This window comes from Pteronotus mesoamericanus, unplaced genomic scaffold (assembly GCF_021234165.1).
Source record: "Pteronotus mesoamericanus isolate MK-2021 breed Mesoamerican mustached bat unplaced genomic scaffold, CSHL_Meso_final contig_50, whole genome shotgun sequence".
In the NCBI taxonomy this organism is placed as follows: Eukaryota; Metazoa; Chordata; class Mammalia; order Chiroptera; family Mormoopidae; genus Pteronotus; species Pteronotus mesoamericanus.
Window position 1 is genome coordinate 29,932,910 of NW_026555186.1, and position 27,990 is coordinate 29,960,899.

The 27,990-nt window shown below is 37.0% G+C and overlaps 1 protein-coding gene across 1 annotated transcript in view; it reads right to left on the reverse strand.

Moving 5' to 3' along the window:
• The window catches only part of AP3B1 (adaptor related protein complex 3 subunit beta 1), a 254,416-nt gene that overhangs the window by 116,845 nt on the left and 109,581 nt on the right, over window positions 1-27,990 (reverse strand). Inside the window, exons 14-15 of the mRNA XM_054578514.1 lie at window positions 22,125-22,234; window positions 11,818-11,994 (exon numbers count right to left, since the gene is read on the reverse strand). Of these exons, the coding sequence (XP_054434489.1) occupies window positions 11,818-11,994; window positions 22,125-22,234 (287 nt within the window). The remainder of the gene's footprint in view (window positions 1-11,817; window positions 11,995-22,124; window positions 22,235-27,990) is intronic.

Consider the following 27,990-nt stretch of genomic DNA (forward strand, 5'->3'; position numbering starts at 1 on the left):
AGAAAGAATTTTTTTAAAAGAATCACACAAAGAAAAAATTTGGGGCATGGAGCATAAACCTACTACAAGGCGCAGCTGCAGATGAGCAAGAATCTTGTTCTAGTCTCACAAATCAGGTTAAGTCCTCCACCTATGGAGAATAGCAATTTTGATATAGGAAGAAGGATGGTAAAGTCCTCATTTTATACATGAAGGGGATTCCTCTTATACTCTTTGAGGAACTGTTACTAATAAAATGATTTTAAAATGAATAAAATGGAACTATTATTAATACAATTAATAAAATGATTAAAAAAATGAATATTATAAACTGCAACCTGGTAAACCATAGCATTATTAAAAAACATTTACTGTTTTCCCTGTATCTGCAGAACAAGGTCCAGAGCATCCACCACGCCGAGTCCTGGCCTTGCCTACCTTTCCAGACTCAGCTTTAAGTGTGCTGAAAGCACACAGCTGTTTCATGACTCTGTTCTCCTTTTTCCCTCTTCTGTATACTAAACCACTCCTTCGAAGGCCACAGTAAGGAGTCTTGTCCTTTATGAAACTTTCACCTCTCTCCTCCCCTACTTCAGACTATCAAAAACTTTCTCCTCTGGAGTTCAACTGTATCTCAATACTTCAATCATAACACTCAGCAACTACTATTTCATTATTTATGTTTTCCTCCTCAACTAGATTAAAATATCATTGTTTTGAACAATTACCATGTATTTTAAAACCTTAAAGAAATAAGCACATACAGCTCCAAGAAGGGGGCAGAATAAGTAGGTGCTACACTAACCTCTTCCAAGGACCAAACTGGAATTACAACAAAATAGAAGCAAATCATCCTGAATAACCAAGTGGGCAATAGCCGGAGAGAAGGCTTACAACCACAGACATACGGAAGAAACCATTTCAGAACAATGAGACTGGTAGGTAGTACAGATGTGGTAGACGGATGGATGAGCTTTCACAAGTGGTGGCTAGAAGTTCCAGGGGTGTATTTCAGTGGCTGGGGGATGAGGGTTCCTCTTGAGAACTGTGGGATTTAAACCACAAGCTGGGCTCCCCAGCCTAGAGCACCAAAACCAGGAAAGGAACCCAAATAACGACTGGCTGTGAAAAGAAGCAAGGTGTCCATCCTCCACAGAGAGATGGCTGGAAACACTGAGAGCCTCTTAAAGGGACATGCAAAATGTTGTTTGCAGCCATTTATCCTGGGCTCTGGAAGAGGGAGGGCAGAGTGGACTAGAAAAACATGAGGAGAGTCTGTGGTTGGTAGCTCTGGGGAGAGAACTAAAGAAACAGCCACCAAGATCCCTGTGCTGAGTCATTCTCCACACTGCAGAAGCCATCCTTCTCAGGCAGAGCACTCCCCTCCAAGGGGCATCAGCCTGTGGGGAAGCAATAGCCAACAGGGCAGGAATCCCTCTCATATTACCCTGCGAGGCATCAGCCAGGCTGTTAGGTACAGCTGGAAGCTATTTCAGTCCTTAAGCCCAACACCAAAGACAGATCTCTGGGAGCTCTAAGAATTTAGCTGATCTCTCCCCAGGCCCAGAAGTGGTAAAAACTGGCCTTGATGTGAAGCTTGGTTCCTTCTGCACACACCCACACCCAGCAGAGGGAGCCACACATGGTGGATCACTGCTGATAGCTCCAAACAGGTTGGCCAGAACCAGTCACAGGCAGAGTCTGACATACGGCTGCACGAGAGTCTTTACAGATCTATCTAATACATAGAAAAAAATACAAAGCAGCAGCCAAAATGGGAGGACAAAGAAAGAGACCTCAAATGAAAGAATAAGAGAGGTCTACAGAAGAAAAAATAAATGAAATGGAGACAAGCAATTTATCGGACAGATTTTAGAGTAATGATTATAATCAACAGCAAGAAAAAAGACATAGAGACAATAAAAAAAGGAACAGTCAGAAATAAAGAATGCAATATCTGAAATAACTGTTACATGGGAAGATATATAAACAGTAGGTTAAATGAAACAGATGATTAACTCAGTGATTTGGAAGACAAAGTAGAAAACACACTGAGGCAGAGCAACAAAAAAGAAAAAAGAGAAAATCAAGATGGCGGAGGAGTGGAAGTCACACTGACCTCCTCCCAGGACCAGCCTAGAGAAATTGCAGAGAAATCACCTGGCACAAACAACTGAACAACAGCAAGAGAAGAGCTCTGTACCCTCAGAGACAGAAGAATTGGCTTTAGTGCAATCTAACAGGTAAGGAGTGCGGTAGAGACTCAAGAAGGCGGGCAGGCCACCCAAAGGAAGCAGCAAAAGAAGGATATTGAAACGGCCAGTTGGATCTCCCTGAGAAGAGTGGGATCTAAACCAAAAGTGCAGATCTCTAAACTACAGCACCAGATCCTAAAAACAACACAGAAAACAGCCAGGTGCAAAAATGGCAGGGTTGCTCCCGGCCAGAGACTGGCGGCTGGAGACACAAAGAATCGTTTAAAGTGCCAATGCATAAATTTTTATTTGCAGCCACTTACCCTGGGCTCCAGCAAAGGTGGGGGCAGAGTGGGCTAGAGACACCTGAAGAGAGACTGGGGAAGGAAGCCTTGGGGAGAGAACAAAAAGAGTAGCCAGAGGGATCTCAGTGCTGACTCATCCCCCCATGTGGCACCAGCCATCTTGCTCAGGCAGAGATCACTTCCGCTGAGCGGCAGCAGTGTCAGAAGATCAAATTGCCCCCGTGCTCAGGTAGGATGCCACCCCGCCCTGTGCTGTCTAAGCTGCCTGCTGAGTGCAGAGTGGCAGCCACAGTCAGCAGATCCCTGACTAAAGGGGGCGCAGAGACATCTGGAGACACTTGGGGAGAGAACGGAGAGAGAAGCTGGTGGGATGCCGGTGCTAACTCCTCCCCCATAGGGCAGCACCGGGAGAGGACCCAATAACCCCTCCCCCAGAAGGGATTCCGCCCCACCCTGAGCTGTCTAAGGCGACTTGCTGAGTGCAGAGTGAAGAGATGAACAGCTCAAGGAGACAGCCACAGACAGTAGATTCCTGGAAGGCTCGAAAAGACTGCCTAATGTCAGACAGGATCAACATCTGACATCATCAGAGGCAGATCCAGAAAGTAAAAATAGCAGTCTTCTATCATAGAAGTTCACACCACAAAGTCAGGAGATCAAGACAGATCAACTTAAGAAGTAGAAGCAAAAAGAGGAGTCTCACAAATAATGGGAAGAAAAAGAAATACCCTCCAGTCGAAGGGAAAGGAGGAATCCCCACAAAGAGGATTAAATGAAATAGCGACAAGTAAATTATCAGATATTGAGTTCCAAACAATGGTTCTAAGGAAGCTCAATGAACTCAGTGAGAAAAAAGCTTCCAGAAAGAGCAAGAACATGAAAAGGACTCAAAGAGAATGAAGAGGCGCTGAGGGAAATGCAGGACAACCTGAAATGTAATAATATCCGTATAATAGGGAAATCAGAAGGAGAAGAGGATGAGGAAGGGATAGAGAAACTGTTTGAAAAAGTAATGATGGAAAACTTCCTTAATTTGAGGAGAGAGAGTCACCCAAGTCCGGGAAGCACAGAGGGTCCCATTCAAGAGGAACCCAATGAAGCCCACTCCAAGACACATCATCATAAAAATGGCAAATATCAAACACAAACAGAGAATCCTAAAGGCAGCAAGGGAGAGAGAGGTAGTAACACATAAGGGAGCCCCGAAACAGCTAGCAGCTGACTTCTCAACAGAAATACTGCAAGTCAGAAGGGAATGGCAAGAAATATTCCAAGTAATGAAAAGCAAAGGCCTGCAACCAAGACTGCTCTACCTAGCAAGGCGAGTTTCTTCGCAATGGGTTTGCCGCCAGAACACAGGTGTCGAGAAAACCACCACTGAATCAAAGCCAAAATGGGAAAGGAAAAGACTCACATCAACATTGTTGTCATTGGACATGTAGATTCCGGCAAGTCTACCACTACTGGCCATCTGATCTACAAATGTGGTGGGATCGATAAGAGAACCATCGAAAAATTTGAGAAGGAGGACGCTGAGATGGGGAAGGGCTCCTTCAAGTATGCCTGGGTCTTGGATAAACTGAATACTGAACATGAGCGTGGTATCACCATTGACAGCTCCCTATGGAAATTCGAAACCAGCAAGTATTACGTGACCATCATTGATGCCCCAGGACACAGAGACTTTATCAAAAACATGATTATGGGCACATCTGAGGCTGATTGTGCTGTCCGGATTGTTGCTGCTGGCGTTGGTGAGTTTGAACCAGGGATCTCCAGGAATGGGCAGACCCGTGAGCACGCCCTTCAGGCTTACACACTGGGTGTGAAACAGCTGATTGCTGGTGTTCACAAAATGGATTCCACTGAGCCTCTCTATAGCCAGAAGAGATATGAGGAAATTGTTAAAGAAGTCCGCACCTACATTAAAAAAATTGGCTACAACCCTGACACAGTAGCATTTGTGCCAATTTCTGGTTGGAATGGTGACAACGTGCTAGAGCCAAGTGCTAACATGACTTCGTTTAAGGGATAGAAAGTCACCCGCAAAGATGGCAGTGCCAGTGGAACCACACTGCTTGAAGCTCTGGATTGCATCCTGCCACCAACTCGCCCAGCTGACAAGCCCCTGCGTCTGCCCCTCCAGGACGTCTACAAAATTGGTGGTATTGGTACTGTCCCTGTGGGCCGAGTGGAGACTGGTGTTCTCAAACCTGGCACGGTGGTCACCTTTGCTCCAGTCAATGTTACAACTGAAGTCAAGTCTGTTGAAATACACCATGAAGCTCTGAGTGAAGCTCTTCCTGGGGACAATGGGGGCTTCAATGTCAAGAACGTGTCTGTCAAAGATGTTCGTTGTGGCAATGTGGCTGGTGACAGCAAAAGTGACCCACCAATGGAAGCAGCTGTCTTCACAGCTCAGGTGATTATCTCAACCATACTGGTCAAATCAGTGCTGGTTATGCACCTGTTCTGGATTGTCACACAGCTCATATTGCTTGCAAATTTGCTGAGCTGAAGGAGAAGACTGATCGTCATTCTGGGAAAAAGCTGGAAGATGGCCCGAAGTTTTTGAAATCTCGTGATGCTCCCATCGTTGATATGGTTCCTGGCAAGCCCATGTGCATTGAAAGCTTCTCTGACTGTCCCCCTCTGAGCCACTTTGCTGTTCGTGCCATGAGACAGACAATTGCTGTTGGTGTCATCAAAGCAGTGGACAAGAAGGCAGCTGGAGCTGGCAACGTCACCAAGTCTGCCCAGAAAGCTCAGAAGGCTAAATGAGTATTATCCCCAACACCTCCGACCCCAGTCTTAATCGGTGGTGGAAGAACAGTCTCAGAACTGTTTGTCTCAATTGGCCACTTAAGTTTAATAGTAAAGGACTGGTTAATGATTACAATGCATCACAAAACCTTCAGAAGGAAAGGAGAATGTTTTGTGGACCAGTTGGTTTTTTTGTGTGTGGCAGTTTTTAAGTTATGTTTTTAAAATCAGTATTTTTTAATGGAAACAACTTGACTAAAATCTGTCACAGAATTTTGAGACCCATTAAAACAAAGTTTAATTAGATAAATAAATAAATAAATAAAATGGAAGGCGAAATAAGGAGTTTCCCAGGCAAAAGATGGCTAAAAAAATACACCTCCACCAAACCAGCACTGCAAAATGTGCTAAAGGGACTGCTTTAAGAAGATGAAGAAAAAGAGTCTATGAACCCACTTCCTTTCAGAGTTACCAATACTTGATATTACCAATATTTTTAATACTTATTAATCTGATTGTGACAATGATGTGTTATTTTAATTGTTACTTTATAATTGCTTGAAACTCAACCTGTTTTTTTGTAGCTTTCTTGTCTATTTCTATTACTTTTTAAAAAACTTTAAATGACTTTTTGGTATTCTTTATCCATTTTTTGATTAAATGTTTGTAGAATTCTTTCCCTAAAAACAAACAAACCACTAACTCTGTCTTAGATGTGTTGCAAGTACTTTCCTATTCTATTACTTGTCCTTTAACTATTTTTATATATATATTACTGTACAGTCTTAAATGTTTAATATAGTCATATTGTCAATATTTTACTTTATAGCTTCTGGGTTTGAATATTTTATTTCAGGGTAAGAAAAATATTAGTTTGTATTTTCTCTAAAAACTCCTTACATTCTACATATTGATTTTAATTCACCTGAATATTTTTTGTATAACATGTGAAATAGGACTCTATATTTGTTTTATTTCAAGTAATAGTGGTCCATGCACCTTATTTGTTGAATAAGCCTTATTTTACCCATTGATCTGAAATATCAACTTAATCATAAGTTACATTGTTAGACAGATATATTCATTTGTCTCTAGAATGCTCAATATATTTCACTGATCTACTTGATTATTTCTGTGCTGGTGCCATGTTGGTTTAATTGCTGAGACTTGGTAATGGTTTTAAATTTTTTAATATTTCATAATTAACTTTGACATTAAAGAAATCAATCTACATTTAGAAAGAAAAGAAAAGAAAGAAAAAGAAAGAAGGAAGGAAGGAAGGAAGGAAGGAAGGAAGGAAGGAAGGAAGGGAGGAAAGAAGAGGGAGGTCAAGAGAGAGAGATGGAACTCCTACTTTTTGGGAAAACATGGATGGAACTGGAGAATATTAAACTAAGTGAAATAAGCCAGTTGGTGAAAGACAAATACCATATGATCTCACCTGTAAGTGGACTTTATTCAACGAAATAAACTAATGAACAAAATAAACCACAGGCATGGAAACATGGAACAGACTGAAAGTGACCAGAGGGGATGGGGAAAGAGGACAATGATGGAAAGAATGGGAAGGGACTAGACAAAGAACATGTGTGAATGACCCATGGACATGAGCAACAGAGTGGAAATTGACTGTGGGACCGAGGAGTGGGGGTGGGATGGGCGGAGGGGGGTAAAGGGGTAAAAACTGAGACAACTATAATAGAATAAAAAGATTTATAAATTAAAAAAAGAAAAAGAAAAAAATTCATACTGTTCACCTCCCAAAATCAATCTGTCTATATATTAATTTCTTAAATAAAATAAACAAAAGTTAAGTATAAAAAAAAGAAAAGAAAAAAGAATTTTAAAAAATGAAGAGAGCTTGAGAAACCTTTGGAACAACAAAAGCACAACAACATTCACATCATGGGATACCAAAAGGAGAAGAGAGTGAGCAAGGGAACCAGAACTTATTTGAAGAAATAATAACCCAAAACTTCTCTAATCTGATGAAAGAAAAAGACACACAAATCCAGGAAGCACAGAGAATCCCAAAAAAGATGGACCCAAAGAGGTTTACCCCAAGATACTTCATTATTAAAATGGCAGCTTTAAAACAAGGGAGAGAATTCTAAAAGCCATAAGAGAAAGTCAGGTAGTTACCTACAAGGGAGCTCTAATTAAGCTATCACCTCATTTTGCAACAGAAACATTTCAGGCCAGAAGGGATTGGCATGAGATATTCAAGGTGATGAAAAGCAGGGACTTAACAACCAAGGCTACTTTACCAAGCAAGGGTATCATTTTATTTTATTTATTTAAATTTTTTATTGTTGTTTCATTACTGTTGTCCCCATTTCCCCCCACACCTCTCCCTATCCCTGCCCACAACCCTTCTGTGACATTCAATTCTCCCTACCATTGTCCTTGTCAATGTGTGAAGGAAAAATGGAAAGCTTCCCAAATAAGAAAAAGCTAAAGAAGTTTGTTAACACCAAACCAGTGCTGCAACAAATGTTAAAGGGCTTACTTTAAGAAAAAGAAAAAAACAAGAAAATAGTTTAAAAATAAAATGGCAATAAATATGTACCTATCAATAATCAAATGAAATGTAAATAGCTTAAATGCTCCAACCAAAACATAGGATAGCTGAATAAATAAGAAATCAAGATGCATGCATGTGATGCCTCCAAGAGACACACTCCAGATCAAAAAATACACACAGACTAAAACTAAAAGGATGGAAAAGGATATTTCATGCAAAAGGAAAAGGGGAAAAAGCTGGGGTAGCAATACTTATATCTGACAAAATAAACATTAAAACCAAGGCTATAGTAAAACACAAGAAGGACACTACATAACAATAAAGGGGACAATCCAACAGGAGGCTGTAACCCTAATAAACATGTATGCACCCAACATAGAAGTACTTAAATATGTAAAGCAAATCTTGACGGACATAAAGGGAGAGATTCACAGAAATACAGTCATGGTATGGAATTTTAACATCCTACTGGCTTCAATGGATAGATCCTCCAGAAAGAAAATCAACAAAGAAACAGTGGTCTTAAACAGCACACTAGATCAAAAGGATTTATTTGATATCTTCAGAACATTTTAACCCAAAACAGCAGAATATAAATATATTACCAATGTACATGGAACATTTTCTAGGACAGACCACATGCTAGGAAAAAAACCAATCTTAATAAATTTAAGAAGATTTAAATCATATCAAGCATCTTCATTGATCATAATGCTATGAAACTAGAAGTCAATCCCAAGAACACTGAAAAATACACAAAGACATGGAAGCTAAATAATATGCTATTAAACAATGAATGGGTCAACAATGAGATTAAAAGAAATCAAAAGATACCTTGAAAGAAATGAATATGAGCCACAACAACAAAAAAACTGTGGGACACTGGGAAAGCATTCCTAAGAGTGAAATTCATAGCATTACAAGCCTATCTCAAAAAACAAGAAAAAGCTCAAATAACAATCTAACTTTACACTTAAAGGAACTTGAAAAAGAACAGCAAACAAAGCACAAAGTGACTAGAAGAAGAAAATATAAAGATCAGAGCAAAATTTAAAAAAACTAGAGTCTAAAAAAATGATACAAAACATCAATGAATCCAAGAGCTGGTTCTTTGAAAGGATAAACAAGATTGACAAACCTTTAAGCAGACTGATCAAGAAAAGAAGAGGGGACCCACATAAATAAAATCAAAATAAAAAGAGGAGAAGTAACAAATGACATCAAAGGAAGGCAAAATACTGTAAGAAAATATAATGAACAACTATATGCCAACAAATTGGACAACCTGGATGAAAGTCATAGAAACAAACAATGTTCAAAAAAAAATCAGGAAGAATAAGAGGATCTGAATAGACAGAATACACTTAGTGAACTTGAAGGTGTAATCAAAACCTCCCAATAAACCAAAGACCTGGACCAGTTGGCTTCACACGTGAATTTTACCAAACATTCCAAGAAGAACTAACACCTCTCCATCTCAAACTCTTTCAAAAAATTCAAGAGAAGACACCCAAGCTCATTTTACAAGGCCAACATTATTCTAATTCCAAAATAGATAAAGACACTTCAAAGAAAGAAAATTATAGGCCAATATCACTGATGAACATAGACGTTAAAAGCCTCAACAAAGTATTAGCGAACTGAATAAAGCAGTACATCAAATGGGATTTATTCCAGGAATGCAAGGTTGGTACAACAGTCACAAATCAATAAATGTGATTCACCACATAAACAAAATGAAGGATAAAAACCACCTGATCATATCATTAGATATATAAAATCCATTTGATAAAAACCCTCAGCAAAGTGAGAATGGGGGGAACATATGTAAACATAATAAAGGCCATATACGATAAATACACTGCCAGCATCATATTCAACAGACAAAAACTACAAGCATTCCCCTGAAGATCAGGAACAAGACAAGAATGTCCTCTTTCACCTCTCTTATTCAATATAGCACTGGAAGTTTTAGACACAGCAATCAGACAAGGAAGAAATAAAAAGTATCCAAAGAAAGTAGTACTATACAAGTGTCTTTATTTGCAGATGACATGATACTGTACATACAGAGCCCCTAATGTTCTGCCAAGAAATTACTGGAACTAATGAATTCAGCAAGGTAGGAGGATACAAAATTCATATTCAGAAATCAGTTATATTTTTATATGCCAATAACAATCTAACAGAAAGGGAAATTAAGAAAACAATACCATTCACAATTGCTTCAAAAAGAATAAAATATCTAGGAATAAACCTAAGCAAGGATGTAAAAGACCTGTACTAGGAAAATATAAGACACCGAAGAAAGAAATTGAAGATTTCTTCTTCACATACCATGTTCATAGATAGGAAGAATTAACATCATTAAAATGTTCTTACTACCCAAAGCCAATGATAAGTTCGGTACAACTCTTACCAAGATTCTAATGGTGTATTTCACAGAACTAGAACAAATATTTCAAAAATTTATATGGAACCACAAAAGGCCCTGCATAGCAAACGCAATCCTAAGAAAGAAGTACAAAGTTGGGGAATCACTCTGTCTAATATCAAACTATACCTTAAGACCATAGTAATCAAACGAGCATGGTACTGGCATAAAAAGACACACAGATCAATGGAACAGAACAGAGAACCCACACCTTTATAGCCAATCAATATTTGACAGAGGAAGCAAGTACATACAATGGGCTATAGATAGTTTATTCAACAAATAGTGTTGGGGAAACTGGACAGATTCATGCAGAAAAATGAAACTAGACCACCTTCTTATATCGCAAACAAGAATAAATTCAAAGTGGATCAATGACTTAAATGTTAGACCAGAAAACATAAAAATCCTTGAAGAAAACATGCTCAGCAGAATCTCAACCACTGTTCATAGAAATCTTTTATTGAATATATTTCCATGGGCAGAAGAAACAAAAGAAAAAATTAATATATGGGACTTTATCAAACTAAAAAGGTTTTGCACAGCAAAAGAAATCATCTGCAAAATAAAAAGACAACCCACAGGAGGGGGGATCATATTCACTGGTATATCTAATAAGAGGTTAATATCTAAAATTTATAAAGAATTACAAAAGTCAACACCAAAAAACAAACAACCCAATTAAAAAATGGGCAAAGGACCTTAACGACACTTTTCCAAAGAGGACATACAGATGGCCAATAGAAATATGAAAAGATGCTCAATGTCACTAATTATCAGAGAAATGCAAATTAAAACCACAATGAGATATCACCTCACACTGGTCAGAATGGCTATCATCAATAAATCAACAAACAACAAGTGCTGGTGAGGATGTGGAGAAAGAGGAAAACTTTTACACTCTTGGTGGAAAAACAGATTGGTGCAGCCACTGAGGAAAGCAGCATGGAGATAACTCAAAAAATTAAAAATGGATCTGCCTTTTGCTCCAGCAATCCCACTTCTGGAAATATATCTGAAGAAACCCCAAACACTACTTCTAAAGAACATAAGCACCCTATGCTCACTGCAGCTTTATTTACAGTCACCAAGATATGGAAGCAGCCCAATTGTCCACCAGAAGATGAGTGGATAAAACACCTATGGTATGTATACACAACAGAATACTACATGGCCATGAAAAAGAAGAAAATTTTACTGTTTGCAACAGTATGGATGAACCTGGAGAACATTACACTAAGTGAAATAAGTCAGTCAATGAAAGATGAATACCATTAAGATTTCACTCTAATGTGGAATCTAATGAACAAACTGAACTAACAGGCAAAACAGCAACAGACTCATAGTCAGAGACCAGACTGACAGCTCTGGGCAGAGTAGGGGAGTCGTTAGGGGGTGCAGGGATTGAGCAAAAAGGAAAAGGATTCGTGGGATAGACAATAGTGTAGTGACTGTGGTGACAAGGGGGATATAAAGAGGATAAATGTTAATGGAAAAAATATAATTAAAAAAAATTGGACAGCTACTAATTGATAAATGAATAGACTAGTGTCTGAACAGACCTTTGCTGCTTCATCAGAGTAAAGAAGTAGGTAGAAGTAAGGATTAGCCTCTTACCTGTTTAGAGTTGGTTAAATACAATTTTGCTCCCAGATTTAAAATCTGCAGTTTTACCAGATCATCTTCACTCGTGAAGCTTTTAGCCATCTTCCTCAAAACATCAGGGGCAATTTTAGGAACTCGTTCACAGTTTTCTCCAATTAGCCAAAGAATACTTGCTCTAGCCACAGGAACCTAATATTAAAAGCAGATTATACAGTTACAAGTAAGATAACCACACTCTCCTTAATATTAACATAGAAAAGTCTTTAAATATTATTACCAAGGTGTTATATCTGTTAATTTAATGTCTATGCAGGAAGAGCTCCTATATTTATGGATTTTCTTTAGTTTTCAAAAAATAAAAAAACAGGAAGTCATAAAACTGATTTCAGAGATAATGTCTTAGAAAAGATTCATAGAGGAAAAAATCATTGCTCGAGAATCTTGACTCTATCAGAGATCTGCAAATTCTTGAGTTGAATCTGGTTGGCCTTGCCCATTTGTTTATGTATTAATGTTGCTGATTTTGTGCTATAATAGCAGAAGTGAGTAGTTCCAACAAAGTCCAAAAGGTTGAAATATTTACCAACTAACAGTTTACAAAAATTTTGCGGACCTCTGATCTAGGGCAAACCTTGATGCCTATAAAAATAATCTAGGATTCTTACTAAAACTACAGGGTTCTGGTATCAGCACCAAGAGAGCAGACCTGTGTTGCAGCCCAGGTATTCACGTTTTAAGAAGCATCACTGACGATTCCTGACAGGTGGTCTGCAAACCATGTTTTGGAAAGCATAAATAATATAGAAAGAGAAGAGATCCACTAGAGACTGAGATTCCAAATCAAGACTGTTATTTCCTCTATGTATGTGCATCTACAGCACAGGGAATATATAAAAACTACAGGATCATTAAGATTTGGCTTACAAAATCATTAATCTTAGTCTTTTATTTGGTCATCAACAAAAGAAATTGAGATAAGCTAAATTTGCCCAATATTGCATTTGGCATTATATATTTTTAATAATGTACGTGTCAACATAATTTGTTTCTTAAAAATTACTGCTTTGCTACAAAATTGGAAACCTTCCATCAGCACCATTAAGACCATCATTTCAGAGTATGTACATTAGTTTTATTACTATCTGTTTATTCATATTATCCCTTATTCCAAAAAAAAATTTGAAGGGGCATGTAAATTAGTTTCTGTGAACATTTTCACCGAGTGTGGAAAATCTGCATTATTAAGAAATGAAAAAGCCAGCAACTATCATTAAGAGGTAGCATCACAATGAGAGAGAACATTCTTTTTAAGAATTCCTTTTCCAATTCCCCAAATTAAGTCCTGATATTTTCATTATAATTTCTTAACTGTACATATGACTGTTAAAGAGAGAATGAGGACCATTGCAAAGCTAAAACTTTATCACAATATCCACCATCTCAAAATACTTACAAAATACCCATTTTATGAAATAACATAAAAGTATTAAGACACCCCTAAGCTGGGCCACTCACCAGAATGAGAATGAGGTCATAAAAAAACCTTTAAAAACAACATCATCTTTAAATTAATATTACAATAAGTTTAGCAAGCAAGAAGAAATCAGCATACTTATGCAATATGTATAATTACTAAATATAATACTAAATGCTATTACAAATCCATTCATGCAGTATGATAAAACTGTATCCTTCTAATTTCTAGAAAGAAAGGGGTTATTTCTCACATTCCAAAGGTTACACTGCATTAATATCTTACTCCAATCTATTATTTTTAAATTGGGCTAAAAAACAGTAATTGAGTGGTACATTAAATTTTCCAATATGAAGCAATTACAGTTGTCTGCCATAATAAAAGATACCTCTAAATAAGAATATATGGGCAACTTCGGATTTCAGTTATGCTAGATGTTTGTTTTTAAATATTTTATTACACATTGCTAGTATAAAAATTAGAATTCTGTAACATATAACAATCCATTACCGCACTCAGTAATTTTCTTCTGATAACACAATTCTTTTCTGCAATCAAAAAGACAATTCTAGAGAGTTTTAGGAAATTGTTTCTATTCCTATTCATTAACATACTAAAATTAAACAATAAACACTCATACATTTAAAACACAACTCATTGAAAAATTTAAAAATCAATAAATTCTAATGCTCACAATGAAAATCTCAAGGTAGTGGTGGTGCTGGAGGGCAGGATAATATTCAGAAGTAATAAGATCAAGAAAACATTTTGAAAACTTAGAAAACCTCTCCATGACATGAAATAATATCAGTGTAAATATACCAAATTTTTGGTGATGTCAATTTGTTAAAAAGCTTAGAAAACTGACAAACCCAACGTTTTTGTGCATTTGGAGGAAAACAGAGTCCTAAGATTTTCTCATTCCTGCTCTCCCTTTCTCTCCCATTTAAATTATAAGACTTTCATTTGTATACCAATATTACAAATCCATGGCCACTACATTCAAAGATTTGAAGCAAGTGACAAAAGAGCAAGTAAGAAACTTGTCCACTTCTCGTTTTATGGTCTTTTCAACCACAGAATATATAGATACATAGAACTAAGGCCAAACCAGTAACACACATGTATGCATATGATGTAATATTCTCATTATGAACCTCTGTTTTTTCAATATTTTCAAGGACAAACTGGATTGTAAATGAATTTGCCTGATTTTTTTTAAATTATAAATCCCTGAGCAAGGTGGTTAAGTGCCCTTTTTAAACCTTCTACCAGGAGGCAGTATCTACTTCCATTTTAACCCATTAACTTGACTGCAAAAAACAAATAATGATTCTTGGTTGACCATAGCAGTTAAAAAGACATCTAGAAAGATTCTACAGATCACTCTGCAAGCAGTTCAATTTAAAAGCTATTGTGTTTCAACACCAGGCCACTGCACAGTGCAACAATGTAAAGTAAATCCTGCAAAAACACCAATTTTATTTATTTAAATTTGTCAAAGGCAAAATCAGTAGACATCTAAATAATCTTCATACAAACAGTAAATGATCCAATATTCTGTATCTGGACTCAGTATGCATTAGAAGTCTGAATTAAATGGGTCGGAGAGTAAGTGTAGTTAACTTTCAGGTGTTTAGTGAGGCACCTGGGCAAGGAGTAGAAAGTGTGCTATTTCAATGCTACTCAATACTGAGATATTGAGTACAGAATAATGTCTTTCAACTGTTCTTTTATGACATGAAATCCTTGTCTGTCCCAATAAACATTATGTGAAACCCTGTTAAAACATTCCTCTGGTAGTAAGCATTTTATTCTGGAGGAACTTTCCTCCAAAAGCAGTATTTATTACAAATGGAAGATACTTCAAAGGATAAAATATTCACAATCAGAACATATAAGCCAACTGTACTATCAACATAAATCAATTCAATTTGAATAAACTTTAAAAGTAGAATTTAAATTTCAGTTTTAGTATTTTCAACAATCTACTTACTAAATAACAAATGAAAGTCTTGAATACAATTAAATCTATGTTCCCTTTTTAAAAAAAAAAATCACATAGCTGATACGTATTGCGCTCCTACCATATGCCTGGCACTGTTTTTAAGTACTTTACTCATTTTTTTCCTCAGTCAATTATCACAAAAGCTTTAGGAAGGAGGCTATACCATTATCCCCAATTGATAGATACATGAGGAAACTGGGCACGAAGGGAATAAAAAACTTGCCCAACATCTCAGAGCTTGTCAGTGGTGGAAGTGGGACTGGAACTCCAAATCTGATCCCAGAGTTCACTCACCATAGCCACCAGATAGACAAAAAAGAGTGTGCTATATTGGCAAACATAAGAGCCAGGAAAGCAAGACGACCCGCTCCTGCTCCCAGACTGAGCATGTGTATCATGGAGTCAAAAAACATCACGTCAATGGGCCTACTTACTCATTAACCAAGTGAAGGCTTCCTCCTTTTGTCTGCTCTTCTGCCACATCATGCAGTGGCTCCCTTACAGCCCCCTGCAGCCTCCCTGGAACCAGCCCTCTCAGGTTGGGTCTAGGTCATCCTCTTGCTACTCCTGTACCCGTACCTGCATTTTCCCACTTCCTTTCACCTTGTGTTTTATGAATAAATAAGGTGGCCAGTGTGGAAAGAGGTCTTTCTATCACTTCTGTTCCCCCTCCTCCCAGAGGGTACCTGAGCCCAGGATTCTGGCTTAGGCACTGAGGAAAAACATGCTCAATACTGTCCTCTTGTCCTTTGACACTGGTCAGATTGGCTCTAACGTCACGGTGGTTTAAGATACCCTCCTTGGGTTTAGGGTGAAATAAGTAGAGATTCATGAATAAAGAGCTCTCATTTAAGGCTCTCAGGCTATGCCTCCCATTTTAGAATCCCTTGCCCACACTTAAGAGCCATCAGGTACCTGATGAGATTAATAAAGCCCTACTTACTTTTCCAAGAGGCTATGGTTCTAAGGTGAGTAACTCTTGACTGTTTAGGTCAGAGACTCTGGCGATTCAATCGCTCCCCTTTCCTGATTTTGAAACTGTTGTCTGCTGCATCCCTCATCACCTTCCTCAGGAGTGACGTGTGCCTCCAGCCCCTGACCATTTTTAGGGTTCTGCATCACAAACTGTCTGGCCATGTCTCACTTCAAGCACTTCAGCTTTCTCAGAGAATGTTAATAGTAACAACTCATCATTACCTTTTCATTTTCCAAAAGTTCAATTTTTCGCTATTGAATTACATGTAGTTTTCTTGTAATTATTTTAATGTCCCCTATAGTACATTACCAATTTGTCTATTTTTGTTTTCTCTCTTTACCTTATGAGAATCAGGAAGGGTTTACTATTATCTTTCCAGAAGACCAGATTTAAGATATATTTATCAATTTCAACTACCTTTCTTTTGATATTCCAGTTTACAAAATTAACTTTGATCTCACTTAGGTTTTATGCTTTGATTCATTGTTCTTTTTCAAACTTCTTATGGCAAATGCAATTTTTTTTATTTCTGGTCTCTACTTTTAAAATGGTGGCAGTTATAACCACCTCCCACACATTTTGGAATAAAGTGTTTTCGTTTTCTGTGTTTCATGGAGAGCTTGCATATTTTTCTCTAAATTTTTTCATCATTCTGAAAATGTATTTTCTTACTTCATAACAGGTCTGGTATGCTTTTAAATTATTTAATTCTAATTAAAACTAATCTTTTAAGTTTACTTATGTCCATCCAAGTACAATTTTCTAGGGATGTACCCATAAAAGTGGGTACTATCTGTTCAAGAGACATAAGCTTTTAGCTATATTTATTAAATCAAGCGTTAATTATATTATTTAATTTTTCTATGTCCTTACTTAAGCCTACATCTTACTTAAAATCTCCTAGGTATACCTTACATGAGAGAACTATATTAAAGTTACCCAACAAAACTGTATTTTATATTTGTCTTTACATTTCTTATAGACTTTTCTTTTATATATTTATTTGGTTGCCATATTTTTTGTGCAAATATTTATGACTCTTAGTTTCTTTGTAAATTGGCCTATTTTCTACTATATGATGTTCTTTTTTGTCTTGTTAAGTGTTTTTAATTAATTTTAAATCTGACTTCCTTGTTCATGTTCACTTAATATCTCTTCCTTCTTATTTTCAATCCTTATCACATTGATTAAGGTATTTTAATTATAAATGGTCTGTAGCTAACCTTTGTTTTCAAAGTCAATTTAAAAGTCTTTTTTTTTTTTTTTAATACTCACCAGAGGATATCTTTTCATTGCTTTGTAAAGAGAGAGGAAGAAAGAGAGAGAGAGAAAGAGAGAGAGGAATAGCGATGCAAGAGGGAAGCATCAACTGGTTGCCTCCCATATGGGCCTGGACAAGGGACTGTATGTGCTGAAATCAGGAACCAAACCCACAACTGAAGTATGTGCCCTGGCTCGGAATTGAACCCAAAACCTTTTGGTTACTGGACAACTCTCCAACTACACCTGCCAGGACTGAAAGTCTGTCTTTTAATGAGAGAATTTACTCCATTCATAGTTAGGGTAGGATACAGTTGATTTTCACCCTTCCATCTTATAACTTTATGACTTTTAAGAATATATTGTTTATTTTACATGTTTCCTTTTTTCCCTTTGTGAATTTGGAATTTCCAACATACTTTTAGATTCCATTAGTGATTATCTTCTGACAAAAATAAAAAAAATAATAACCCCCCCCCCAAAACAGACTTTGCTATATAGATCTGTAAGAAAATATTTAATTGGCTAACATTCCAACAACTATTGTAGAAAACAATCGATGTAATAAAAAATGTCTTCATGTATATATTGCTATTATTTTTGACTTCACCTGTTAGTGCAGTGTTCCCTGCTTTGGTTCATTAGTTATTTGTTAGGAAAGTGGTTCTTACTGAGGGATATACCACTTACCTAGATGGTATCTAAATATGTGTAGGAGTATTTGTAGTTCTTATAATGACTAAAAATACTACTGAAATTTGACAGCTGGTACACAGGGATGCTGGATGTCCAGCTCAGTGGACTTGAGGAAACAGGCTTACCTTCTCATCTCCCTTCAATAGATCACTGACAAATAAGGTCAAACATCTGTTCCATATTTGGGCAAACATGGGCCATGTCAGTCTAATGCCCAATTTGTCAATGATTTTTGGGAAACAACAATAAATAAAATTCTGGCCAGGCCAGTGAGTAGGAAAGTAAATTGAATACAAAGAGAGAGAGAGAGAGAGAGAGAGAGAGAGAAATGGAAGAGAGACAGTATAATGCATTGGTTATAAAAACAGACCTACCTGCTATGTGACCTTAGGCAAGTTGCTCTACCTTTGAGTGACTCAGTTTTCTCCGATACAAAATGGGAATGCTAATAGAACCTACCATGCAGAATTGTCATTACAATTAATGATTTTGAATTGTAGACAGTTAGACTAGTACCTGGCATATGATATGTATTACAGGAATTCTGTTAAGTAAACAGAGTATAAAACAGGCTACGAGACTGCTTACTAAATTTAAACTTTATCAAGTTTGTCTTCTTCAGAAACATTAAATATAGCCATCATCATCATAACAGCTTACATTAAGCACCAAGTGTTTCACATATGTTGACTCATATATTTTTCACAATAGGTCTGTAAAGTTATTAGTACTACGATTCCCATTTTACCAATGAAAAAACTGGAGCATAAAAGTCAAATAACTTGCTTAAGTTCACAAAGCCAGTAAAATGTGGAGAATAATTTGAACCCAAGGCATCAAGTTTTCAAATCCACTCTTAAGCCCTATATTTTATACACGATCTTTTTAAGTCCTGACTTTGATAATTAATCCACAATAAGAGCAGATGTGAAGACAAGGAAACTCTCTGGTGAGAGGTATGGTGGAAGCTCAGATGGTGACTCCTGTGCATCTTATTCTCAGCTTTAAGAAACATGTAACTACCCTGAGGGAATGGAAATTTTGCCATCAGAGACATTAAAAATTGGTCCTGACTGGTAGGCCCCATCCTACTAGTCAGTTAAAGGTATTGCCATCCAATAGGCTAACAGTATAGATTACCCAATCTTTAAAAAAGGAAATGATATACTCCTCTCCTAAAATATAACCCTTTCAGTTATAGAACATTAACTGTCAAACTTTAATATTCAAGGAACAGGCATAGTAAAAGACAAACACAATGGAGAAGAGTTTGAAGGAAAAAGAAAAAAGAAAGCCATAGAATGTTTCAAAAGGGAAGAAGTGGTCAGTGAAATAAAATGTTAACAAAAGATCAAGAAAGATATAGAGAGCAAATTATCCACAGGATTTAGTAAGAGTAGATAATGACCTTGGAAAAAGTGAGAATCAAAATCAGACTGTGATATATTGAGGAGTGTCAGGTAAATAAATTCAGATAATTCTTTCAAAAGCTTTAATTTTAAAGGGAAGGAGAGAATCAAATAGGACATTGATTTTAATAACAGCTAACATGCAGTACTACTATGTACCAGGCAATGTTCTAAGAGCTTTACAAATATTAACTAATGCAATACTTAAAACAATATAGATTATACTATCACCACTGTACAGATGTGAAGCATAGCGATTTTAATGTATAAACATGGAGCTGGTAAGTGGCAGAGCCAAAATTAATACCTATTTTTTAATTTAATTTTTAACCACAATTTCAGATTTTCAGAACATTTCAAGTGTATAAAGAATTTCTGAATACCCTTTACCCAGATTCCCGAAATGGCAACATTTTATTACATTTGCTCTAGCTTTCGCTTTGTGTATACAAACACATTTTGTTTGTTTTTTTTAAGATTTATTTATTTATTCTTTTTAGAGAAAGAGAGAAAGGGAGGGAGAAGGAGAGGGAAACATCAATGTGTGGTTGCCTCCCTGCAACCCAGGCATGTACCCTGACTGGGAATCGAACCGGCCACCCTTTCGCCAGTTCACAGTCTGGCACTAAGTCCACTGAGCCACATCTGCCAGAGCCAAACACATTTTGGTTTCTGTATGGATAAAAGTTGTAGACATGCTCTTTGACTCCAAAATACTTCAGGGTAAACTCCTTAATAAAAGGAATGTTCTTATATAACCACAGTAAAATTATTTGAAAATCAAGAAATTAAACAATAAACCAATACTATTACCTAATCTACAGATTTCATTGAGTGTTTGCCAATTATCCCTATAAAATCCTTAACAGCAAAAGAAAATCCAAAATTATGTGTTGCATAGAATTGTCATATTCTTTTAATCTCTTATACTCTAAAAATGTCCGAGTTTTTCCTTTCATTTCATGATATGGGCATTTTAGAAGAGTACCAGGCAGTTATTTTGTAGAATACCCTCATCTGGTTTTGACTCATGTTTCCTCTTTATTAGTTTCAAGTCACTCAGTTCCAGCAGGAATTCAACAGAGATGATGCTGAGTTCAATTCAGTGCGTCTTATCAAAAGGTACATGATCCCCTTGCTGGCAGTGTCAACTATATTCATTTGGTTCAGGTAGTGTCTGCAAAGTTTCTCCATTGTAAAGTCAAAACTCAGTAATTTAACACTTGTAATTAAGAAATATTTTATAAGCATATACTTTGAGACTACAAATATCCTGTTACTACTCAATTTTCACCCCCTAGTTTTTAGCGTTTGTTAATGCTTCGTACCTGAAACAATTATTATGCCATCACAACTAGAAAATGGTGACATTCAAATTCCATCATTCCTTCTATCTTTTGCATTTCAAAAGAGTTTCTCTTTCTTACTTACCCATTCATTAATTCCATGTGCATTTATATTCTTGCTCTATCAATAGGTCGTAATCCTTTTATTATCCCTTATTTTGTTGCTCAAATTGGCCAGTGGAAGCCCCTCCAAAACTTGGCTCTTGTGTCTTTCTTATATGTTTTTATCATTTGTGAAAACTTTCTTTTTTCCTCAATAAGATGTTCTAAAATCATCTTACTCTTTCCTTGCCATAGCTCTGGAATCAGCCATTTCTCTAATGAGCCCTGGTTCCTTTGCATGGTGAATGGAATCGAAAAACCAACATGTACTATAAAAAAGAGACACAGTACTATATTTTACAATGTCCATGAACCTTGCTAAATGAAAGAAGCCAGACACAAAAGCCAAACTGCTGCCGGATTACATTTACATAAAATGTCCAGAATAAGAAAATCCAGAGCCAGAAAGTAGACTGATGGTTGTCAAGGCCTAGAGTAAGGGGAAGATCAGGAGACTGAGGTATGAAACTCTTTTTTTTAGGAATGATAAAAATGTTCTGGACTTGCATAGTGGGGACAGTTGCACAACCTTATGAATATACCAAAAACCACTGAATTATGTACTTTAAAGGGGTATGTTTTAAATTATATGATGAAATTATATCTCAATTAAACCAAAACAAGATCTGGGCACTAGGTGTGTTCATGAGTACTAGGGTATTTATTCCATGTAGGCCTTCTCAAAGCACAGCATTAGGACACAGATGTTTGTAAATAGATGTTTGTATTCATGTGTATACATACTAATGTGTATGAACACACATGAATATGTACTCTCACAGACATCTAGATATCTATATAAAACCCCATGAAGTTCACATTGATCAATTCTAATCCAATACTTAAGTGTTATTCACTGTATCCTTCGCCTTTTTCAAATTTGTAATTCCCATCCACAACAGTATAACATATAAGAAGCAGGATTTGAACCTAGATGGCGTAGCTTTCTTAACCACTATACTTTAAGATCCCCATTTATTTTTAAAAAACTATAATTTACTACATTAATTCAATAAAATTCAGCAAAGATCTCTTAATTGGTACTCACAGTGATACTGTCCAAGAGTTTGGCCATATGTTTAATAATTTCACCATGTTGGGCAGGTTGCATTTGCAGTAATTTCTTAATGACGACCACACTTTCAGCAACAACTATTTCTGTAAAAGAGATTACTAATATTAAATATGTATGATTCAATTCAAGTGTATTATACTTGGTAAAATGAAAAATTTATATTAACAAAACATTCTATATCTCTTAAATAACTAGGTGGAAACTACTACCACCATGAATATTCCTCAAATTTTTGGGGGGTGAACATCCACCTTAAGCACAATAGTACACTTTAATTCTACCCCACCACTTTCCCTTGCCCATTCCCCACTCCCTCCCTCAACGTTTCCCCTTTGGTTTTGTCCATGAGTCCTTGCTACATGTTCCTTGACTTTCCCCTTCCCCTCCCTTTCCCCCCACCCTCCCTCCTTCCCTCTTGTCTCTGATGGTTTCTTTTCCTTTCAGCGTTCCTGGTCTTATTTTCCTTGCATCTTTGTATTGTTGGTTAGGTTCCACTTATAGGTGAGATCATATGGTATTTGTCTTTCGCCCCCTGGCTTATTTCCCTTAGCATAATGCTCTCCAGTTCCATCCATGCTGTCGCGAAGTTTAGTAGTGCTTTTTTTCTTTCTGCTGCGTAGTATTCCATTGTATAAATGTACCATTATTTTCTGATCCAATCATCTACTGATGGGCATTTAGGTTGCTTCCACCATTTGGCTATTGTAAATTGTGCTGCTATGAACATTGGGGTGCATAGATTCTTTTGTATTGCCGTTTTGGGATTCTTAGGGTAGAGTCCCAGCACGGGAATCACTGAATCAAAAGGCAGTTCCATTTTCAGCTTTTTGAGGAAATACCACACTGCTTTCCACAGTGGCTGCACCAGTCTGCATTCCCACCAACAGTGTACTAGGGTTCCCTTTTCTCCACAGACTCGCCAGCACCTGTTGTTTGTGGATCTGTTTATGATGGCCATTCTGACCGGTGTGAGGTGGTACCTCATGGTGGTTTTGATCTGCATTTCTCTGATGGCTAGTGATGCTGAGCATCCTTTCAAATGCCTCTGGGCCCTCTGTATCTCATCCTTGGAATAGCGTCTGCCCAGGTCCTTTGCCCATTTTTTGATTGGATCGTTTGTCTTCTTGGAGTGGAGTCGAGTGAATTCTTTATATATCTTGGAGATCAAACCTCTATCTCATGTATCATTAGCAAAGACATTTTCCCATAGGGTTGGCTCCCTTTTCATTTTGCTGATGTTTTCTTTAGCCATGCAGAAGCTTCTTATTTTGATGAGGTCCCACTTGTTCATTCTTTCCTTTATGTCCCTTGCTTTAGGACACGTATAGGTGAAAATATTGCTGCTTGGGATATCTGAGAGTTTCCTGCCAGTGTTCTCCTCTAGGACTTTCATGGTGTTGCGACTTATATTTAAGTCTTTTATCCATCTTGCGTTTATTCTTGTGTATGGTGTCAGATGATGATCCAATTCCAATTTTTTGCATGTACCGTCCAGCTCTCCTAACACCCTTTGTTGAAGAGGCTATTATTGCTCCATTTTATGCTTCTGCCCCCTTTGTCAAATATTAGTTGCCCATAAAGACCTGAGCTTATTTCTGGGCTTTCTATTCTGTTCCACTGGTCTATGAGTCTGTTCTTGTGCCAGTACCAGATTGTTTTGAGTATAGTGGCTTTGTAGTAGAGTTTGATGTCCAGTATTGTGATCCCTCCTACTTTGTTTTTCTTTCTCAAAACTGCTGCGGCTACTCAGGGTCGTTTATGGTTCCATATAAATTCTTGAAATGTCTGTTCTATTTCTGTGAAATATGTCATTGGTATCTTAATAGGGATTGTGTTGAATCTATAAATTGCTTTAGGTAGTATGGACATTTTGATGATAATTCTTCCAACCCATGAGCACAGTATATGCTCCCATTTATTTGTGTCTTCCTTAATTTCTTTTTTCAATATTGTATAGCTTTCTGCATACAGGTCTTTCACCTCCTTGGTTAAATTTATTCCTAGGTACTTTGTTTTTCTTCTTGCTATATCGAATGGTATTTTTTTTTCTGATTTCTTCTTCTTCTATTGCATTGCTGGTGTACAAAAATGCCTTTGATTTCTGAATGTTGACTTTGTATCCTGCTGTTTTCCCAGATTCACTTATTAGGTTGAGTAGCTTTTTGGTAGAGTCTACAGGGTTTTCTATGTACACTATCATGTCATTTGCAAACAATGATAGTTTTACTTCCTCCTTTCCTATTTGGATGCCTTTTATTTCTTTTTCTTGTCTGACCGCTGCGGCTAGGACTTCCAATACCATGTTGAAAAGAAGTGGTGAAAGCGGACATCCTTGTCATGTTCCCGATCATGGTGGGAAAGCTTTTAGTTTTTGCCTGTTGAGTATGATGTTGGCTGTAGGTTTTTCATATATGGCCTTTGTTATGTTGAGGTATGTCCCATTTACTCCCACTTTGCTGAGTGTTTTGATCATAAATGGGTGCTATACCTTATCAAATGCTTTTTCTGCATCTATCAAGATGATCATGTGGTTTTTGTCTTGTCTTTTATTTATGTGATGTATTATGTTTATTGATTTGCATATATGGAACCATCCCTGCATCCCTGGGATGAATCCCACTTGACCGCGGTGGATAATATTTTGAATGCATTGCTGGATGCGGTTTGCCTAATGTTTGTTGAGGATTGTAGCATCTATGTTCATCAGCAAAATTGGCCTGTAGTTTTCTTTCTTTGTAGGGTCTTTATCTGGTTTTGGGATTAGGGTGATGCTGGCCTCATAAAAAGAGTCTGGGATCTTCCTTCCTCGTGGATTTTTTGGAATAGTCTGAGAAGTACAGGGGTTAGCTCTTCCTTAAATGTTTTGTAAAATTCTCCTGTGAAACCGTCCCGGCCCAGGGCTTTTGTGTGTCGGGAGTTTCTTGATTACTGCTTCAATTTCCCCAGCTGTTATCGGTCTGGTCAACCTTTCTGTTTCTTCCTCCTTCAGTGTTGGAAGATCATACTTTTCTAGAAATTTGTCCATTTCATCAAGGTTTTCAAATTTCTTAGTATACAATTGTTCATAGTCGTTTCTGACAATCCTTTGTATTTCTGTGGAATCAGTTGTTATTTCTCGTCTTTCATTTCTGATATTATTAATTTGAGTCCTCTCCCTTTTTTTCTTGAGTCTGCTTAAAGGCTTGTTGATTTTATTTATCTTTTCAAAGAACCAGCTCCTGGATTAGTTGATCCTCTGAATTGTTCTTTTCGTCTCTATGTCATTCAGTTCTGCTCTAATCTTGACTATTTCCTTCCTTCTCCTTGCTCTGGGATTTATTTGTTGTTGTTTCTCCAGTTATTGAAGTTGTAGTGTTAGGTCTTTTATTTGAAATGTTTCTATCTTCTTTAGGTAAGCCTGTATTACTATGAACTTCCCTCTCAGGACCGCCTTTGCTGTGTCCCATAGGTTTTGGACTGTTGTCTGTTCATTTTCATTTGTTTCCAGAATTTTTTTGATTTCTTCTCTCATCTCATTATTGACCCATTCATTCTTTGATAGTCTACTGTTCAGTCTCCATGAGCTTGCAAGTTTTTGAAGTTTCTCTTTGAGGTTGATTTCCAGTTTCAAACCCTTGTAGTCTGAGAAAAAGTCTGGTATTATTTCAATTTTCCTGAATTTGCTGAGGTTTGCTTTGTGTCCTATCATGTGGTCTATCTTTGAAAAACTGCCGTGAGCATTTGAAAAGAATGTGTATTTTTCTTCTTTGGGATGTAAGGTTCTATATATGTCAGTTAAGTCTATTTGATTCAGTGCGTCATTCAGCTCCACAATATCCTTATTGATGTTTTGTTTGGAAGATCTGTCCATTTTTGACAGTGGGGTGTTGAAATCCCCTACTATCAGTGTGTTGCTGTCTATATCTTTTTTGAAGTCCTCCAAGATTTTCCTTATATACTTAGGTGCCCCTATGCTGGGTGCATATAAGTTTACAATGTTTATGTCTTCTTGATAGATTCTTCCTTTAAGTATTATAAAGTGCCCCTCTGGGTCTCTTTCTATGGCTTTTTTTTTGAAATCTGTTTTGTCTGATATTAGTATTGCAACTCCTGCCTTCTTCTCTTGCCCGTTTGCTTGGAATATTTTTTTCCATCCCTTTACTTTCAATCTGTGTAGGTCTTTTGCTCTGAGGTGGGTCTCTTGTAGGCAGCATATGTGTAGGTCATGTTTTCTTATCCATTCAGCTATCCTGTTTCTTTTGATTGGGGCATTTAGTCCATTTACATTGAGAGTTATTACTGATAGAAACCTATTCATTTTTTCTCTTTGTACCTGTGTTTTTCTCTTTCTCACTCTTTTCCTTCATCTTCTTAAACCAGTTCCTTTAGCATATCTTGTAGTGCTGGTTTGATAGAGATGTACTCTTTTAGCCTTCTTTTGTCTAGGAAACTCCTTATTTCCCCTTCTGTTTTTATTGAGAGCCTTCCTGGGTAGAGCAGCCTTGGTTGTAGGCCCTTGCTTTTCATGACTTGAAGTATTTGTTGCCATTTCCTTCTGGCTTGTAGTGTTTCTTTTGAGAAGTCAGCTCCTAGGCGTATTGGGGCTCTCTTGGATGTTACTTTCTCCTTCTTCCTTGCTGCCTTTAGAATTCTCTCTTTGTCCTTGACATTTGCCATTTTAACAATGATGTGTCTTGGAGTGGGCCTCCTTGGGTCCCTCTTGAGTGGGACCCTAGGTGCCTCCTGGATCCATGAGACATTTTCTCTCCTCAAATTGGGGAAATTTTCCATCATTACTTTTTCAAAGAGATTCTCTATCCCTTGCTCCTCTTTTTCTCGTTCTGGTATCCCTATTATGCGGATATTATTGCGTTTCAGGTTGTCCTGCATTTCCCTAAATGCCTCTTCATTCTTTTTCAGTCATTTTTCCATTTCTTGTTCTTTCTGGGAGCTTTTTTCTACCTTATCCTCCGTCTCACTGATTCGATCCTCAGCTTCATCCAGCCTGCTTTGGATTTCTTCTACTGTGTTCTTCAATTCAGAAATGGTATTCTTCATATCCTCTTGTGTCTTCTTGATAGTTTCTATGTCTTTTTCCAGGTTGATATAGTTTGCTGTAAGGTCCTGATAGTTTCTCTGCAGTTTCTCAAAGTTATCTTTCAACTGGCTGAGCTCATTGAGCTTCCTTAGAACCATTGTTTTGAATTCAATATCTGATAGTTCCTTTGCCTCTATTTCATTTAGCTCTCTCTGTGGGGATTCCCCTTTTCCACTCATTTGAGGGGAATTTCTTTTTCTTCCCATTTTTTTGAGAGTCTATTAATTAATTAATTAATTTTTGCTTCTGTTTCAATTGATCCATCTAGATTTCCTGACTTTGTGGATTAAACTTCTATGGTGGTAGGCGGGTCTTTTTATTTATTTGTTTCTTTTTTCTTCACTTTTCTTTCTGGGCCTGCCTCTGATGATGTCAATTTTTGAACCTATATGACTTTGGGTAAACACAGATATTTTAATAGGAAGAGAAAGGGGCTCTGTTGTTAGCACTGGCCACTTTAAAATTAAAAATATTACTACTTTCATTAATGATTTCATATAAATATTCTTATTTGTTTTATGCTCACTTTTACTAAGCCAGATTTCCAAACTACAAAAGTGAAGCACATATGATAAAGAGTTTAAGAATCAGGTTGATGAGCTAATAATGATTATGCAACCAGAAGTGAACAGTACAATTTAAGTTCCTTAATATTAAAACTGTAGGAAAAAATCCATGATTATAAAGAAAGTTTTAAATTACCAAAAACAAAAGCCTAAACATTAAAATATCAGGGTTTAAATTATTAAATCCTCCTGCTTT